Source organism: Plecotus auritus (genome assembly GCF_963455305.1).
Source record: "Plecotus auritus genome assembly, chromosome: 6".
NCBI classification, from domain to species: Eukaryota; Metazoa; Chordata; class Mammalia; order Chiroptera; family Vespertilionidae; genus Plecotus; species Plecotus auritus.
The window spans coordinates 152,860,534-152,878,509 of NC_137773.1; the positions used below are offsets into that span (position 1 = coordinate 152,860,534).

The 17,976-nt window shown below is 40.8% G+C and overlaps 1 protein-coding gene across 2 annotated transcripts in view; it reads right to left on the reverse strand.

Moving 5' to 3' along the window:
- The window catches only part of COL6A6 (collagen type VI alpha 6 chain), a gene marked incomplete at both ends in the record, with an annotated part of 98,840 nt that extends 88,025 nt beyond the window's left edge, over nucleotides 1–10,815 (reverse strand). For both annotated transcript variants that reach the window (XM_080675734.1, XM_080675735.1), the window contains 5 exons: nucleotides 2,420–2,977; nucleotides 3,762–4,322; nucleotides 5,438–6,058; nucleotides 7,784–8,380; nucleotides 10,749–10,815. In XM_080675734.1, the coding sequence (XP_080531860.1) occupies nucleotides 2,420–2,977; nucleotides 3,762–4,322; nucleotides 5,438–6,058; nucleotides 7,784–8,380; nucleotides 10,749–10,815 (2,404 nt within the window). The remainder of the gene's footprint in view (nucleotides 1–2,419; nucleotides 2,978–3,761; nucleotides 4,323–5,437; nucleotides 6,059–7,783; nucleotides 8,381–10,748) is intronic.
- Nucleotides 10,816–17,976: the final 7,161 nt, after the last annotated feature.

Consider the following 17,976-nt stretch of genomic DNA (forward strand, 5'->3'; position numbering starts at 1 on the left):
CTTGGGTCAATGCCATGGAAAGCAAAGCAGGAAAGACCCAATTAATACTTAACCCACGTGTATGGAGGTATGGAGCATATTCTACGTAAAAGTGCAGAGGTCTAAACTCCAACTCATTCATTCTGGAGAAGTGGGATTGTAAGATGTTTAATGATTTAATCCTTATTTAGCCCAATGTCTCTGCAGGCTTTACAAGAGTATGTTCCAAATGTTAACTCCTCCATTCTGGAGAAATGGGAGTTGTGAGAAAGAATTCCCCCACCTCTCCAGCAGAGGTTCACCACATTTCCTTCTCTTGTCAACCACTTGCTCACTAAGTGGTAGGGCTGTTGAAAACTCTGGGGCCAATATATTTACCCCCAATGACTTCCAGAAAGGCTGTGTGAGGTAACAGAAAATACATATTGGTCTCTGTCTCAGTTCCTGACACAGAACTCCCGAAACCCTTGTAATTTCCTGGGTGACAGGAGTGTCTTTTGTTCTAATGAGGTGACTCTGGATGGGCCCCTACTATGTGTTTCTTTCTTGTTGTTTCCTGGAAAGAATGGCTCCTGGGTGAGGGCGAGTCACCGGGAAGAGCAAGCATGGAATTTTCAGCCTCATCCCCATTTTCCTGAGAAGGAAGAAGGGCTGAAAATGGAGTTAATGATGGATCATCCCAAAAGGAGCAACCCAGGGTTCAGAGAGCTGTTTGATGAACACATGAAGATTCTGGGAAAGTGAGGCGCTTGGGAATGGCATAGAATATGCTATATATACTTGGAAGTGCTGCACCCCTTTCCTCATAACTTGCCCTATGCATGTCTTCATTCTGGATGTTCATCTGGATCCTTTATCATAGACTTTAATAAACTGGTAAACGTGTTTTCCTGGGTTCTATGAGCCACTCTAGTAAGTTAATTGAAACCAAGGAGGTAGTTGTTAAACTTCCATCTATATAGCAGGTTAGTCAGAAGCACAGGTGATCACCTGTGTTTGTCACTGGTGTCTGAAGTGGGGAGTGGAGCAGTCTTATGGGAGTGAGCCCTCAATCTGTGGGATCTGATGCTACCTCCAGGTAGAGAGTGTCTGACGTGAGCTGAATTCTTGGACACCCTGCTGGTATCCGAGAATTGCTTGTTGAGATGGGAAAAACCTGCACACATTGGGTGACCAGAAGTATCAGAAGTGAAGTGTGCCATGTGACTAGTATAGAAGACAAGAGGAATGAAACAGTAGGGAAGAACGGGGTTTTTTCTAACATAGGAAGGAAAAACATGAGTTTTTTCTTTTGGGCTGGTTTCACCAAAGAGGAAATAATGTCCTTCTGCCCTTCAGCTGCCCTGGGGAGCTGGCTTGGATTCCCCCGGGGGTCTGGGGTAGTTTACTCAGGGTTGCTCCTTCAAAGAGTTCAGATTTGCTCCCAGTAGAATTACCAGGAAATACAAACTAGGTGTATCTCATTTACCACAAATAACAGACCACGATCAACCTTCTAGTGGGAACTGAACAAAACTGTTATTTGAGTAACAGTACAAGGTTTCTCCTTTCCCTCAAAACTCCACTGAGACAATCACAGAGATTTTTTTTTCAGAATGCTTCTGTCATCAAGCCCCTAGAATCACAGTATAAATACGTTTCTTATATTTGTAGGACTTCTGTTTTATCACTTCCATTCCTCTGTAGTTTCATGAGAGGAGAACTGGGACTCTACTATTGACTTCCTTTGAAGCATCTATTGCTCAAGTTCCCCTACTAAAGTCCTCCTTTATAAGATTTAAAAAATATCAGTGTTTTTACAAATGTCATCTCATTTTATATAAGTAATGAATTTTAAAAACTGTAAAATAACTGGCAGATAGTAGATGTTAGGTCAAAGGGAAGCTACCTTGCCCAGCAGGGGGGTATGCCCCTCTATGGTCTGCTGTGGGAGCCCAGACACAGCCCAAGGACTCAGGCTGGGCCCTATAGCTCAAGGTGAAACAGACTGTGGTATAATTCATGCTCTAGTTTCCCAGGGGATCAGGCTGAAGTGAGACTCCAGCTAAGACCACCCTCTTGCTTAGCTCCTATCCATGCCCTGTCCTGCTTTCCTTACTTCCCTTTTGAAAACAACTCCTCAAAAAGCCACTTCCACAAGAATCCGGGGAAACTGATCTAAGACCCAGGATGTTACCACTTTTCTTCAATGGAGGCCTCATCACCCTACTGCTATTTGTCTACAAATGGGAGAGAATCTAGGTGGACCAAAATTGCTCCTTACTGACTCTTTATTCAACAGTTCTGTTGAAGAAAGTCACATTGCTTATGTAGGTCTAAAGCCATTAGGATAAACATTTCAATCAAACATGAAGTTTAACGTGTTCAATATGTAGAAATAATGACTAACATGAACATGTGGTGTTTGGGTAATCCCACTAGCAGATATGCCCAGGCCTACCTTCACGGGGGCTGCATATTCCAAAAACAAGATCATCTTCAATGCGCTGCAGAATGTCAAAATTCTCAACATAAAACACCATGTCTGGCCTCCCGCTGATCTCCTCCAGCTGGGTGACATTGGAGCCAAACACCCCCACCGAGTAGATAATGATGCCTTCTTGCCGAAGTGCTACCGCAGGGTCCTTGACTACGTCATGAGCTTCACCATCTGTGATGAGGATGAGAAACTTCCTGACGTTGGGCCGGGCCCCCTTGGCGGGGCTGAAGTACTGAGACACAAAGGTCAGGGCACTACCAGTCATCGTGGTTTGTCCAATGTGAGGCATCTGGTCGATGGCATCTGAAATTTCACTTTGCGAGATGTATTTGTTGAGTTGAAACTCCTCCTTATTGATGTCACTGAACTGAACTACACCAACTTGCACCCGATCTACCCCAATCTGAGATTTACTCACCAGGCTTTTCATAAATGTTTTCATTTTGATGAAATTCTCATGTCCTATACTGCCAGAACTGTCCACCAGAAACATGATGTCAGCTTTCATCTCTTTGCAGGCTGCATGGGAGAAAGTGAAATGTTTATCATGTAAAAAGATTAAGAGTGAACAGGAAAAAAAATTTAAAAATTCTATATTGAAGTTAAAGGTATGCTTGGTAAGGATGGTTAGTTAGCAAGTAAATAAAGCACTGGAGGCCATAAAGTGACCACTCTATTTGTTATTTAATGATTTGATTGAGTATATTACTCAGAGTTTCTCAACCTCAGGACTACTGACATTTTGGGCCGGATAATTTTTATTGGGGAGGGTAGTCTACGCATTGTAGGATAATGAGGGATGTTTAGCAGTATCCCTGACTTCTACCTGTTAGATGCCAGTAGCACTCCCTTAGTTATGACAACCAGAAATGTCTCCAGACATTACCAAATGTCCCCTAAGGGTAAAATTCCCCTGGTTGAAAACTACTGATAGAGCTCTAAAAGAGCCCATAAAAGTTTTGTTAAACTTAAATAAACCTGAAATATTCCTTAAAATAAGAAATCATTTGGTCATTCACATATGCAGTATCTAAGCATATATATATATGTTAGCAGGGATTTGTGGGAAGAGGCTAATTAATACTAATAAGGGAGAACTCCACCAACTATCTTTATGCCTCAGATATGAATCAGAACCACACTCTAGTGGGCCCCCCGTTTTGTTCTGGAAACAAGCACAGCCACACAAGTCAACAAATCTCAACCCGGAAATTCATGCTGTTTCTGCAAACCTGCAATGTCAAATATTGCAGGAGGGCCACCTGTGAGCCCAGGTCCAAAGGGAAAGTCGCCCTTCTCCTACCTTCTTCGGTACAGATTTCTTGAACAACTTGGTTTCTTATGTCTTTCAAAGCGTCGAAGTCATGCACATAGTACACCCTCTTTTCCTCGCCTGCAATTTCCCGCAGCTGTGTTTGGTTGGCCTCCTTGACCCCGATGGCATAAACACGGATGAGCTCCTCTCTCAGCCTGTTCGCAGGCTCCAAGACGCTATCCTGGGACACGCCATTTGTCAGGACAACAAGGTGACACGGCACTCGGTTTCCTCGCTGCTTCTTTGCTTTTTGCAGCAGCCCCAGCGTGAAATTCAGGGCAGCGCCCGTGTTCGTCCTCCCACCCACCTGCCGGATGTTCTCAATGGCCTTCCCCAAATCCTGCTTGTTTGAGTATTTACTGATCTCAAATTCCAAGTCCCAGCTGTCCGCGTACTGGACGGCCCCAACCCGCACCTTCTGGGGGGCGATGTTGAACATCTTTACGACCTCTGACAGGAAGGTCTTCATTTCTTGGAAGTCTGTGGCCTGGGTGCTCCCGGAGCCATCGATGAGCAGATAGATGTCTGCTTCTTCAGTGTCCACACAACCTAAGGGGGAACCGAGAAGCTGAGTGTGGCATTGGGGCACGTGTGAGGAAGAATTGGGAGCAGAATGCAAGAACAAGTATGAGCATCTTCAGAGGGACCAAGCTGGGAAACAGCTTGCAGGTGTAAAAGACATGCTCTGCTAGCTTAGCACAGGGGACTCAGCATCGGTGGGGCCGAATGAGTTTCTTTTGACAGTTTAAGACTATTTCGATAATTCTCTGCCATGAATCAAGGCCAGTTGGGACACAGCAAAAGTAAGAAAGAAAACTTGAAAATGCTTTTCACAAGCCACTTCTCTCGTTAGTAAGTAACTGCTTCACAAAAAGTCAAGTGGTGTGTTGTAAAATGGAGAAGGTCTCGAACTGAACATTGTGGACATATGAGCTCTATTTCTTGAGAACTTGAATAAATAATTTACTCCTTATTCACTCCTGGTCATTTAATAAAAGTAGGGGTATTGCCAGTGGCCTTATTTGTATAGGACAAGGGCAATTTTATAGTAAACATGCTATAAATATTTGTTGAAGAATGTAAATATATATACTTACGTGTGTATATAAACACACAAAATATTTATAGAGCACACATGTGTGTACATATAAAACATACAAAATAATTATCTATCTCTCTAAACTCATGGGTACTAGACTAGTACTTCACAAAATTAATTACAGTGTTCTCAATCCAAATCATGCTTCTCTAAGTTGGAATTTGAGGATGAGGGGAGAGGGAAAAGGAGAGAAAAGTTACAAAAAGAAAAAAGGAACAAAGGAAAGAGCAGGGGAACATGAGAGGCAAAGAAGAGCGGGGGAAAGTGAAGAGAGAAAAACAGCAAAGGACGGTATTCTGGGGTGTTTTTAAGTAACAAAGAATCCAATTAAAGCTGCACAAAATAGGAGGTAGAAAGGAAAACCCTTTTGACCTATTCCAACACCTCAATAGCTTTTATTTTCCCCCAATTACGTTCCATGTGATCAAGGTCAAGTAAGAAATTAGAAACTTATTCTCACTGCCCACCTAACACCCCGACAATCACTTTTGTACACAGAATACTTAAAAGGCAAGAAAAAAAAAGAAAAGGATGGAATAATACCTCCCTCAGCAAAACACTTTACCGGATTTGAGAGTTTCGGTGCGCTCTGAGAAGACAGAGACTGTGTGCGTGATTTGCTTCCGCAGCTTCTTCAGAAACGTCTGGTTGTGAGCGACCAGGTCGGAGAAGGTCTTCAGTTTGGAGACATACAGCTCGGCGGGGTGCGATGCTATCCTTTCCAGCTGGCTGTCGCTGGCCCCCTCCACGCCCATCGTGAAGATGGCCACGCCCTGGCGCCGGAGGTTCAGGGCTGCCTTGGTCACGTTGTCTTCCGACGGCCGGTGGGTCACCAGCACGGCGATCTGGGGCACCCCCTGGTTCTTCCGACTGCCGTTCTGCACACTGAAGACCTCCTTCCTGATCTTTCTGATGGCGGCCCCAGTGTAGGCCTTCCCAGCCAGGGGAGAGAGGCCCTGTATAGACTGGAGAACCTCTGACTTATTGATGCCCCTGCTCAGTGAATTGATCACCTGCGTCTCATTGCTATAGGCCACGAGGCTAACCCTCATGCAGTTTTCCTTTATGTCAAGAGCAGATACACTTTCTTCTAGGAACTCTTTAAGATAGTCCAAGTTGTCCTGGCTGCCATTGATGGACACATCCAACAGGAACACCACGTCGGCCACGGAGGGGCCTTGGCAAACTGTGTGGGCAAGGATGGAAGGAGCATAATTTTAGTGGGTCAGCTTCCTTGCTCAGCATTCAAAGGCATGGAGAACATCTACAGAGCTGGGTTATGCACTTAAAGAAAGAAGGAGGCATATGAAATTATTATGAAGCTCATATCAGAGGGTCCTGGGTTCAAATATTGGATCTCAGCTAAACTCCCAGCTTCAATGTCCTCCTCTATAAATTGGAGATAGTAGTAATATTTAGCTCATAGAGTTGTTATGGAAATTAAATGAGATAAGGTGTTTAATCTGTGGCCTGGGACCTAAGTCTTTCAATGAACAGCAGCTACTACTATCATATTAAAATCATTAAGCATTATCACTGTTGAAATCAGCATATATTCCAAATATTCCTACAGGATAATACTGAGATGTCAATGATACTTTTGCCATTATTTTATTTGGGAAAGATAATAGGACTCATATTTTCATAGATGACCACAAGAAAAGCATTCTTGATTAACAACAGGTAATTTTATATGTCATGTCATTCCAACTGATTTAACTGGAAATAATGCGAGTTTCCTATGTTGCATGTACACTTGGAGCAAATTGTTTCTTACTGGCTCTCCCCCACCCCTCACTTGAATGATGTTCATAAGCTCTTGGCCATTGTTAATAGAACAGTACAAGGTCCCCAGGACAGCAGGTGGGAGGTGGAGCAGAACACAGGGCAGCTAATTCAGAACAGAGAAGCAGGAAGGGAGGCAGCATGGGGCTGAAACGACCTGGGCCTGGGAATCGAGAGACCTGACCTAGCTCTGACTTCACACTGCATTCTGCCCTGGCCCAGGTTATGTCACCAACTCTAAGGATGCCTGCAAGTTCCTCCCTGCGGAACAGGGGGTTTGAACGACTTAATTAAAGCTATTTCCAGCTCTAACATTCTGTGGTCAAGGATTTCTCTAGGAAAAAACTTACCTTTCAAACAAACCCTTCACATGGTTTAAGGGTAACAAGGAACACCAAGAATTGTGGGGTTAACTGGATTTAAAATGTCCACAGCCAGCCCCGCAGGCATGGCTCAGTGGTTGAGTGTCAACCTATGAATCAGGAGGTCACAGTTCAATTCCTGGTCAGGGCACATGCCCAGATTGGGACATGATATCCAGTGTGGGGCACGCAGGAGGCAGCCGATCAATGATTCTCTCTCATCATTGATGTTTCTATCTCTCTCGACCAAATGGCAGAACAACTGGTCGCTATGATGCACACTGACCATCAGGGGGCAGACGCTCAACACAGGAGCTGTCCCCTGGTGGTCAGTGCACTCCCACAGGGGGAGCGCTGCTCAGCCAGAAGCCCAGAAGCCGGGCTCATGGCTGGTGAGTGCAGCGGTGGTGGAGGGAGCCTCTCTTGCCTCTGCAGCAGCGCTAAGGATGTCCAACTGCCAAGCCGTCAATTGGACATCCCCCGAGGGCTCCCAGACTGTGAGAGGGTGCAGCCAGGCTGAGTGACCCCCCCCCCCCCGCTCCCACACAAATCTCATGCACTGGGCCTCTAGTAAAAATATGTTTTAAAACAATAACATAAAATGGCCACAATCAATGGGCCCTTTGGAACACACCTATATTTAACAGCTAAAAATACAGCCCAGCTTTGGGGGAAAGGGATGTCGATGGAGCCTCAACCCTCTCCCCATGTTGATTTCTCAAAAGCATTTTATCATCATTTTTATGTGTGCACCCTAAGCCCACCTTCCATAAGAACATCATCCACTGCTCCCGCCTTGTACTGAGCCGCATCCTTGATGATCTGCGTCATGTTCTGGGAAAACGTGCTGAGGTCTCTGACAGTCCGAAGGTTGACATGAAACTGAGCCGTGGCCATGGCCTTCAGGTTCTCCTCAGACGCCTTCTGCAGCCCCACCGAGATGATCCTCACCCCGTCTTCCCGGAGAGCCTTGGAAGCCTCTTCCACGTCATCCTCGGACTCGGCCGAAGCCAGGACCACCAGAATCGGGGGAAACAGATTCTTGTCTCTGCTGTTCGCAGGTCCAGAGAAATAGGTCCTGTGAGCCTCCCGGAGAGCGTTTCCGATCCGCAGGGCGCCGCCCATGAACGCAAAGTTCTTCTTGAGGTGGTTCAACATGGGGTTCCTGCTCTTGAAGGTGTTCAGCTGGAATTCACTGTGGAGCTTGTCGCTGTACTGGGCCAGGGCCACGCGGTATTTACTGGCCTCTATGGGGAGACTGTTGATGACTTTGTTGATGAATGTTTTCACCAGAGGGAAGGACTTAATTCCCAGGTGATCAGAGCTGTCCACCAGAAACACCACGTCTGCATACTCGGGGCCTGCAAACCCACACACAACCAAATCAACAAAGCATAAACTTTAGAAAGGTACTGCCCTGCTTAATGCCAACCATACAGGGGAAAACATACTTTCCTCTTTTGTCTGTATTTTTAATATCTTCCCAACGAACTGAAAATAATAGCCTGGAATTACACATCTTCTCAAGAAAAAATACTTGTTTCTAGGGCCAATTCTTATATATATCCTCTCATTTAAACGAATTGCAAAATTAAATATCACTTTCGCAAGGAATAGATTCATTAGAAATAGGTAAATTTAGAGTAAAAACTCCTGTGTTTTTATACTGGTAGTAGGTAATTTCCCCTTATACCTTTTTAAATTTTTGCTTTCAGAATTTGACCTCAGTTTATATCAAGAGGATAAAAAATTTAATTGAGAACTAAACTGCTTCAAATTTGCTTGAATAGAGAAATCTGAAAGATAATCTTTTATTGTGATTCCAATTTAAGCACGGCAACAAAGTGAGTGATTAATTTATGAAAATATTAGTTTTGTTTGCCAGTGTCAAATTGATGAAGTTTAAAAAGTACTTAAAATCATAAAAATATGAGATTGCCTTAATCTATTTTAAGATTACTTACAATATTTTTTATAAACCATATGAGTGGGCATTACAATTGATAAATTTATTCGTACATGTGTAAATGTGATGGAAATCAGTATACCTTAAGCTAGGAAAATGATTATGGTTTTAGTTTCTATAAAAATGTTTTATAGAGGAATATAATACTTTGTTGAACTTTTAAGGCTTCATTCAATGCCAGATTCAATGCTGGGTATACAGAATTCTATTTTTATGTGCTAGAGAATCACTGGATTCAACCACAAAATGCTGTGTATTGGTGATCTGCTGGTTTGAATTCAGAGTTCTCAGCACTTTAGTATAGGATCTATTTCTTATCTGGGGAAAGAAGGGAAATGTCTGTGTGTGTCCAGATGGTGTATATTTAAGAAGATATGATGCAACTGAACAAGTAACAGAAGTCCTGACTTTGTTATCAGCTAACCCTAACAGCTCTGTCAAGCCATTCAATATACTTGGGCCTGTTTCCTCACCTTTAAAATGAGAAGATTCAATAAGAAAATATCTAAGGTCCCCTCCTCACTCTCAGATGCTGGTTATCTGATATGATTACTAGATACATTATAATCAAATTAAAATAAAATCAATCTTTTCCTATCTACAACTGGTAGGAAACCAGCTTTGGCACCCCTAGGTGGTTTGTTTTTTTTTTAATTTCTTTACTGGTTAAGATATTACATATGTGTCCTCATCCCCCCATTAACACCCCCCCCCACTCATGCCCTCACCCCCCTGTTGTCTGTGTCCACCCTAGGTTTATTTCATTCTCTTCATAGCAGTCTCATTGAGGCATAGTAGATAAAACCTTTCTTGTCTTCTAAATAACCTAATTTCAACCACTTTGAGCTTCCTTTGACGATCACTTAGCCAGTAGCATTTTAGGGGAAGAATTAAGAGAGAGTGCATTAATATCTTCCTCCAAGAGAAGGCTGGAACCCCTACAAGGACTGTCGGGCAAGCCCTGCCCAGGATGGCTTGACTTGTGACCAAAGCGACCTTCCTATTCATGGATAAACCATCATTTCTTGTGTGTGGAGAAAGGAAATGTAGACAACTGGCACATGAGCTAGATTCAGCTTTTTCTTTAAAAAGCTTAATATCAGGCCCAGTGAGACATCAAAGGAAGATGCTTGCAGGGCAGAGTCTTAGTTTATCTCTTCAGAAAACTTACTACCAAAGTCAGAGTCCTTGAGAAAACTGTACAAGCTAACACTGGTGGCCCTGGACATGAAGGGACCAGTGTGTGAACTAGTTATTTAAGAAGAGATAGAGGCAGAGAAGGGTAGGCCAGTATTTTGAGTTCAAGTCCACTGGATACAGATTGCTGACAGACAGTAGACAGCTATGGTGCTTTCACTTCAGAGTAAAAGCATTTCCTTTACAATATCAGATTAAATCGCTTAAATTGGAGCAAAAGCTGTCTGCATAACCAAGATAATGTTTTGTCACAAATGAATTAGGAAGATACATTCCAAGATTTTCAGGTCTGAACCTAATAGTAAGAGACAGAATTTTATGCAACCTCCCAGAAGACCTAAATGGGGTTGAAACTGAGGACAAAATAGCAGCTCTTGTATCTTCCTATCGTTAACAATGAGCAAATTCCAGAGACAAATGAGCTTCAAAAAGAAACTGAGCTACCACCCCACCCTTCCCACTATCAAAATCAAGACAAAGCGAAACGAAACTCAACTTCTAAGTAAGTCAAAATCATATATATTTTCCACAATGAGTTAAAGAATTCTTCCCAATTTTTTCCTTACCAGAATCCTGGTTCACAGAAACATGGGAGCAAATTATTATGAGGAACAAAATCAGCAGCATTTTCATATTATGAACTGAAAAATCTCCAACTTGAAATCTGAAAGGGCGAAAAGAAAAACATCTAAGACTGTTTTGGATATTATTTGGGAAACAAGACTCACACATATAAGAATACACAAAATCATGTAATAAATTGGATGCAGAAGGGGATAAGGAACTTTTGCCGTTTCCTCCTACCTTCTGATCTGTGAAGTGCCTTAGAGAAAAGCGAACCACCACCATTTACAGAATCGCAGGTTTCTCCTGGTCCCCGGACCCTGCACAAACACAAGATTTTAGACTGTCAATAGAGGTAGCCAGAAGCATTATAGTTCCAACAATAATACGTGTTCCTATTAGTCACCATAGTATCATAGTATCATAGTATCATCCGCTGTCTACTCATTGCCGAGACAATTCAGAGTTCATCGTTGGGACAGTCTAAGGCCTGATTTTGCAATTGCTCATCACAAACACGTAGGTGTATTTAATATTTGAGAAGTAAATGTCTTTAGATGTGGCCAATTAACTTTTTTTCCTTTTCCTACATAATTAATTAGAAAAGTAACAATTTCTCTTCATCCTTAAATTTGAAAGAAGATAAAAGGTAAGTAGTGACCCTCCATATCCCATACGATGTCTTGCTGCTCAGAATGACTCAATTTGTACTATTTTGCTTCCAACTGCCTAGATCTGCCCAAGGTAAGATGTTTCCAATTCTAATTAGTCGCCTTCAGTTATTCATTTTATGGAATGAAACAGGATATTAAATATATCGAAAATAAATATTTTAATTAAGTGTTGGGCTCATTCATAACACTCATTCATCCACGGAATGGAAAAATTAATTGATTCATATTAATAAACTAATGTCTGTTTCTTGCTTTATTTTCACCCATACGTGTATTTGCCAGGTTCTATATGGCTGCCTCACTCTTTGTCTGGCAGGATCCTGGTGCTTAATATTTCACCCCCTTCAGAAAAGGAACCTTTGCCATGAGAAATTCCACTCCTATTTTCTCACCTACTTCATCATCCCTCTGACATTCTGGAATTTGGGACTCTGTTCTATTCCTTTATCAGAAGCCTAGATGAGATCAACTTTTCAGGCTGTTAGTTAATTTATCAATCCTTTCCCAGAGGTAATCCGTGAGCTGGAAGGGACTTGTAAGTGGTTGGTTTTGGTTGTTTAGTTCAACCTTATCACTTTAGAGGGGTTTTGGTCCCAAAGTGGATCGCCCCAAGGAAAAACCAAGTCATACCATCTGTGCAAAGTTTTTACTAATATGTATACAATAATAACAAATTCTACCTTTGCTGAGCTTTTAGTATGTGCCATGCCCCGTGCTAGCAGCTTCACATTTGTTCTCCTGTTAGATATCGACAAACCTAGTAGCAGGTGACGTTCTTTCTTCAATTTTACAGATAAGGAAACAGAGACTCATGAAGGAGAGGTAACTGACCCACTGTCACATTGACAGAATGGGCCACAGTGGAGACTACAGCCCACATCTGCCCGACTCTAAAATCTGCACTTTCAAACTCAGTTCCTCTGCACCCTAAACGCAGTATTGTGAACACAAAAAGTATCCTCAAGTTTCTTCGTTCTGTGTCTTTTTTTCTAAATGCCTTCAACAATAAAGATTTTTAAAAAGAAAGAAAAAAGTATCAGGAAATACTGGTATTTCTTTTCTTGCCTTCTTACTTTTGCTTTTCAAAACCAGGGCTTCCTGTTAGCCACTTCTTTTTCTGCTTATGTGATGAGCTTTACAAACAAGTGCGACCTTTAAGAGTTAGGAGAGAGAAAACAGAAAAGGCTTCAGGAACGGTCCACAGGGTAAATGACAAAGATGGGAGGAAAGGAGTACAAGTTAAAACCTGGATGGAAAAGTGAGGGTTAACGATCCCAAAGCAGCATGGAGCATCTAGGAACTTCCCCATGCAGACGGTCAACACATTAGAAGCTGTACATTAAGAGCTTAGTTCTTTGGGATGGCATTTAGTAACACAATCTCCTTGCACTATTTTAATGGAATCCGCAATCTAGTGTGCTGTAAGGCTATTCAACATTGAGGAAGCCCTGTGAAAGGTTATCTTGATGTGCTTTTGCGCCCTGCTTTGTGTGTGTGCTGGGACCAGTGGTGGGACTGAACCTCCAAGTTCATGCTTGGGAGGCTTGGTTTATTGTTACCACATCAAACCAGAGATGAATCGCCTATAATCTGTATGTTGTTTTACCACTAGACCTGACCAGGATTTACATCATTACATTTTTTAAATATCTCAATATTTAAAATAAATTTTAAAATATTCAAAGGCATGAGGGGAGAATGCAGGAGAAATTTACATAAAATAACAACATAAAATTTCAATTCATGGTACACTCCATTTTAATGTAACAACGATGAGATTGATTGCTTCTCATTATGTAAACACTCTCAAAGGTATAAGTCTCTTTAAACTCAATTTTGTTGTACTGCATTTATTCTAAATCAAGTAAGATGAGGGTAATACACCTCTTTTAGAAGTTTTATGCTATAAAAAGCCTTTTTATAAAATGAGAGATAAAGGAAACACTTCCTTCATATAGTTGTGAAAATTAAAAGAAAACACCAAGCCCACTGCATGGCACGTAACAGTACTCAATAAATACTAGGTTCTTCTGTCTACTACTATAATCAGGAGTTCTAAAAATACTGCTGAGGGGAAAAAAGCCTTTTTAAAAATCTGGATCTCGCCATGGCCCGTTTTGGTAAGTGGTTAGAGCATTAGCCAGTACACCGAAGGTTCGTAGGTTCGATTCCCAGTCCAGGGCATGTACCTAGATTGCAGATTCAATCCCCAACCCCAGTGGGAGACAACAAATCAATGTGTCTCTCTCATATCAATTGTTTTTCTCTCTCTCCCCACTACTTCCCTCCCTCCCTTCTGCTCTCTCTAAAAAAAAAAAAAAAATCAATGGAAAAAAAATATCCTTGGGTGAGGTTAACAAACCAAAAACAAACAAAAAAACCCCACAATCTGGATCTCTGTAAACCTTCTGCTGAGAAGGTAGGATGTTTCTAATTTAAACTACAGCTGCAAAAGCAACACAGCCAACCAATAACCCTTGGCTTCAAATCAGTATATTTAGAGCTTGTGCAATACCTCTCTTGAGGTTATCAAAAAACAGGGGTTTCAGGGAGACTTCTGCCTCATAGAAGCCAATTCATGAGCGAGGACATGTCTTCGAAAAAATATTTAGAGCCCAGAAAAATACAAAAGAAATTTCAGCAGAATTACCAATTCTTTCCTTTGAAATGAGCATGCAGGATACATCATTTCTAAATACTAATTTTATTTTTCTTCAGAAACAAGAATATTGTCAGCTGTTGCTTTGGGAGAAACTACACTGGCTCTATGCCACACAATTCAAGCAAATGGTTGTTCGCTTATTTAACCCCCAATCTCTATTTCCCTCCCTTGATCCATCTCGACTTCTCAGAAGTCAAAGGCAGAAAGACAAATGTTCAAGGTAAGATGTTAGTTCATCTTTAAATGCTGCAGGATGAGTATTTGGTGCACAATAGGAACAAATAAACCCTGAGTCAATGATGGTGAGCCCAACAGCACTTTCCCCAGTGGCTTTTTCTGGGACCAACGGACAGGGGCTGTATATGTTGATCATATTGAACAAGGTCATGCAGGTGACCTTGCCACATTATACAAGGAACACTCTTCTGTGTGGACAAGTGTGTGCTTGGCTCAGTGGAAAGAGCATAGGGTATAGTCTCATGGGCTGGCTGTCACTCCTTTCCGAAAATGTTGTATGACTTTAGACGCCACCACCTCACTTCCATAGGTTCACCTGTAGCACAGGGATGATATTCTCTCTCAATTTTAACAGTGCCACATATGAACAGTTCTTTGCCTAACAGTTAGTACTAGAAGAGAAAAATATATGAACAATTAAGCCAAAAGCACATTGACATGCTGAGCACATGTTTTGAAATGGTCCGGTGAAGGAAAGTGCCCCTCAGACACCACCTGAGCAGGTCTTCCATTGGGGGGGTGAATAGGCAAAGAAAGAGCATGTCTTGACTATTAAACCTCTTTGGTCAAAATCTTTAATGGAATCCTCCCAGACCCAACTACATGAACTTAAGGGACTAAAATTCCAAGTCAGACCTACTAGGAATTAATGCCCAACTTAGAAATTAGAAAAAGTACAGAATCCATCCAAAAGAAAGAGAGATGCTAAAACGCTAAAAATGTGTGCAGATTAGCAAACTAAAAAAACAAATATAAAGAAAATTAAGTTTTAAAACACCAACCTCACAATAAACTGATCAAAGAGGGAGAGAGAAAGGACACAAATAGATAATTGTATGAATGAAAAAGAGATACAACAGTAGATAAGGTAAGTACTTTTTCTAAGTTAAAAATTAAAGCAATAGTTTAAAATAATCACAGAAAGAAAGCTCCAGGCCTAGACGGTTTTATTGGCAAGTTCCACCAAACTTTCAAGAAGTAGATCATCTGAATCTTTTATGAATTACATCAGAGACTAGAAATAGATGAAAATTAGCCATTTCAGTTTTATGGGGCCAGTGTAATCTTGATATGCAAACCAGTCAAGAACAGTATAAGGGAAAAATTAAAGGCCCATTTTACTCATGAATACAGACACGAAAACGTCTAAATAAAACATTAGAAAAATCAACTCCTTCAGTGTATAAAAAAAATAAAAATTCATCTTGGTAATGGTGTAGTATCTCAGGAATGCAAAGATGTTTTAAAATTAGGAACTATATAACTTACCACATTAACAGGCTAAAGAGATAAAGTATAAACACAAAAGGAAAACCACTCCATAAATTAATAATTTAAAAAAGAAAGCCTAGTAAACTAGAAGTAGAAGGATAGCTACTTAACTTGACAAAGAATGTATTTTCAAAATCTCTAACACATATAATCCAAATGGGGAAGTATCAAAAGCACTCTCTTTAAAATGAGAAACCAGAAAAGGTGGCCCTCTCACTCCTAGGTTCTAGCAAAATTAAAGCCACAAGGATTGAAAAAGATCAAGAAAAAATGAAGTAGTTATTGTTTGAAAGTGACATAATTATTTACATCTATAGACAAATTATTAAAAATAACAAGGGAAGCCCTAACCGGTTTGGCTCAGTGGATAGAGCGTCAGCCTGCGGACTCAAGGGTCCCAGGTTCGATTCCGGTCAGGGGCATGTACCTTGGTTGCGGGCACATCCCCAGTGGGGGGTGTGCAGGAGGCAGCTGATTGATGTTTCTCTCTCAACGATGTTTCTAACTCTCTATCCCTCTCCCTTCCTCTCTGTAAAAAATCAATAAAAAAATATATATTTAAAAAAAAATAACAAGGGAAGTATTCAAGGTATCTTCATATAACATCAGATATAAAAGTCAATATATCTGCAATAAGCAACTCAAAAATTTAAGTCTTTTTAAAAGAGTCAAATTAAAATAGCATTATTATATCAAATACCAAGAAATACATATTAAAATATGTAAAAGACTGATAGCAAAATTTGTAAAACTTTACTGAAGGACAATGTGACCATAGAAATGAAACAGATAGCCAGAGACATACTATGCATAGTTGCCACGGTAGGTCACTGGGCTGGGAGTGAGGAGATGGTTACTCACATGGAAACAGGTGAAATAGATCTCTTCTTTACACTGTACACAAAAGTCATCTACAGATGGATACAATTCTTTAATATTAAAGGCAAAACTTTAAAATGTTAAGTAAAAACCATAGGTCAGTATATGTCTGACTGTGCTTAGAGTTAGGAAAGAATTTATTAAACAAGACATTGAAAGTACAAAAAAAAATCAATAAATTTTACTATATTAGAATGAGAACTCCTGTTCAAAGATATCTTAAAGTGGAAAGACAGGTTACATTTTGAAAAAGATATTCACAATACTGACAAAAGATTAGTATCAAAAATATATAAATGTTCCTAGAATTTCTAGGATTAAATAACCCCCAAATAATGGACAAAAACATGAACAGGTGTTTCATAGAACTGAAAAACATCTGGCCACTAAACACATAAAGAGATGCTAAAATGCTAAAACGCTAAAACATTCAAATTAAATTGTGATCAGGGAAATAACAAATCAAAATCACATTGAGACATCATTTTATATTCATTCCCTTGACAAAAACTAAAAAGTCCAAAAAAAAATCAAGTATTGGAGAGTATGTGAATAAACAGGACCTCCTATATATTGCTGGAGGAAGTGTAATTGGTACTGACACTTTGGAAAACAGCTTGGCACTATCTTATAAAATGGAATATTTTCATGTCCCATGACCTGGCAATTCTACTTCTGGGGAAGATCTTTCACACATATGCCAGGTGAGGTGTTCAAGAATTTTCCCAACAACACTGATTGCAATAACACAAACCTACTAACAACCCACGCGGTTGTTATTGATAGGAAAAAAATGAGTAAGTCAATGTAGCATACTGACACAAAGGCATATTACACATCCATCAGTTGAATTAACTACAGCTAGGTACAAAAAAATGATGACTCATTGAATGAGTGAAAAATAAGTTCCAAAAAACTACATGCAGTATATCCTTTTTCATTAAAAACTAAAATTAAGTTATATAATTTTAGTGAACTGTAAATGTGACAGAACTATATTTTAAAAAGCAAAAGATGGTTTCCAATTCAACAAGTAAGAAGCTTGAAAGTTGCCACTGGTTAAAAAGCTGAGCAAACTGAAGAATCAACAACTCATATCCATAAGAGAAGTGAGCTCACCAGGCAAGCTGCTGCTCACACCCCCCCACCCCCAAATGTGAGAGAGGAACAGAAAAATACTGAGAATCACAACTTACCTGAGCAGAAACCAAAGAGCTGAGCCCCGGGGTGGGGGGGAGCCAGTGCTGGGGTAGGAAAACCTGAACTGTAATTGACAAATTGCTGCAGGTCACTGTGGACAAGTCTGAGACATAAAAACTCCAGGAAGACACACTTTTGTGAGTTTTACTTTGGAGCTTTCTTGGGTTCTCACAGTGAATATCTGAGAAAAATACCATCTTTTTTCCCAGCAGGGATAAGGGAAAAGGAACCATTTTGAAATACACCAGAACATTCCGCTCTTCTTAGCAAAGTCTGCCCTCATGAGATACTATTTAATCGGAGCCT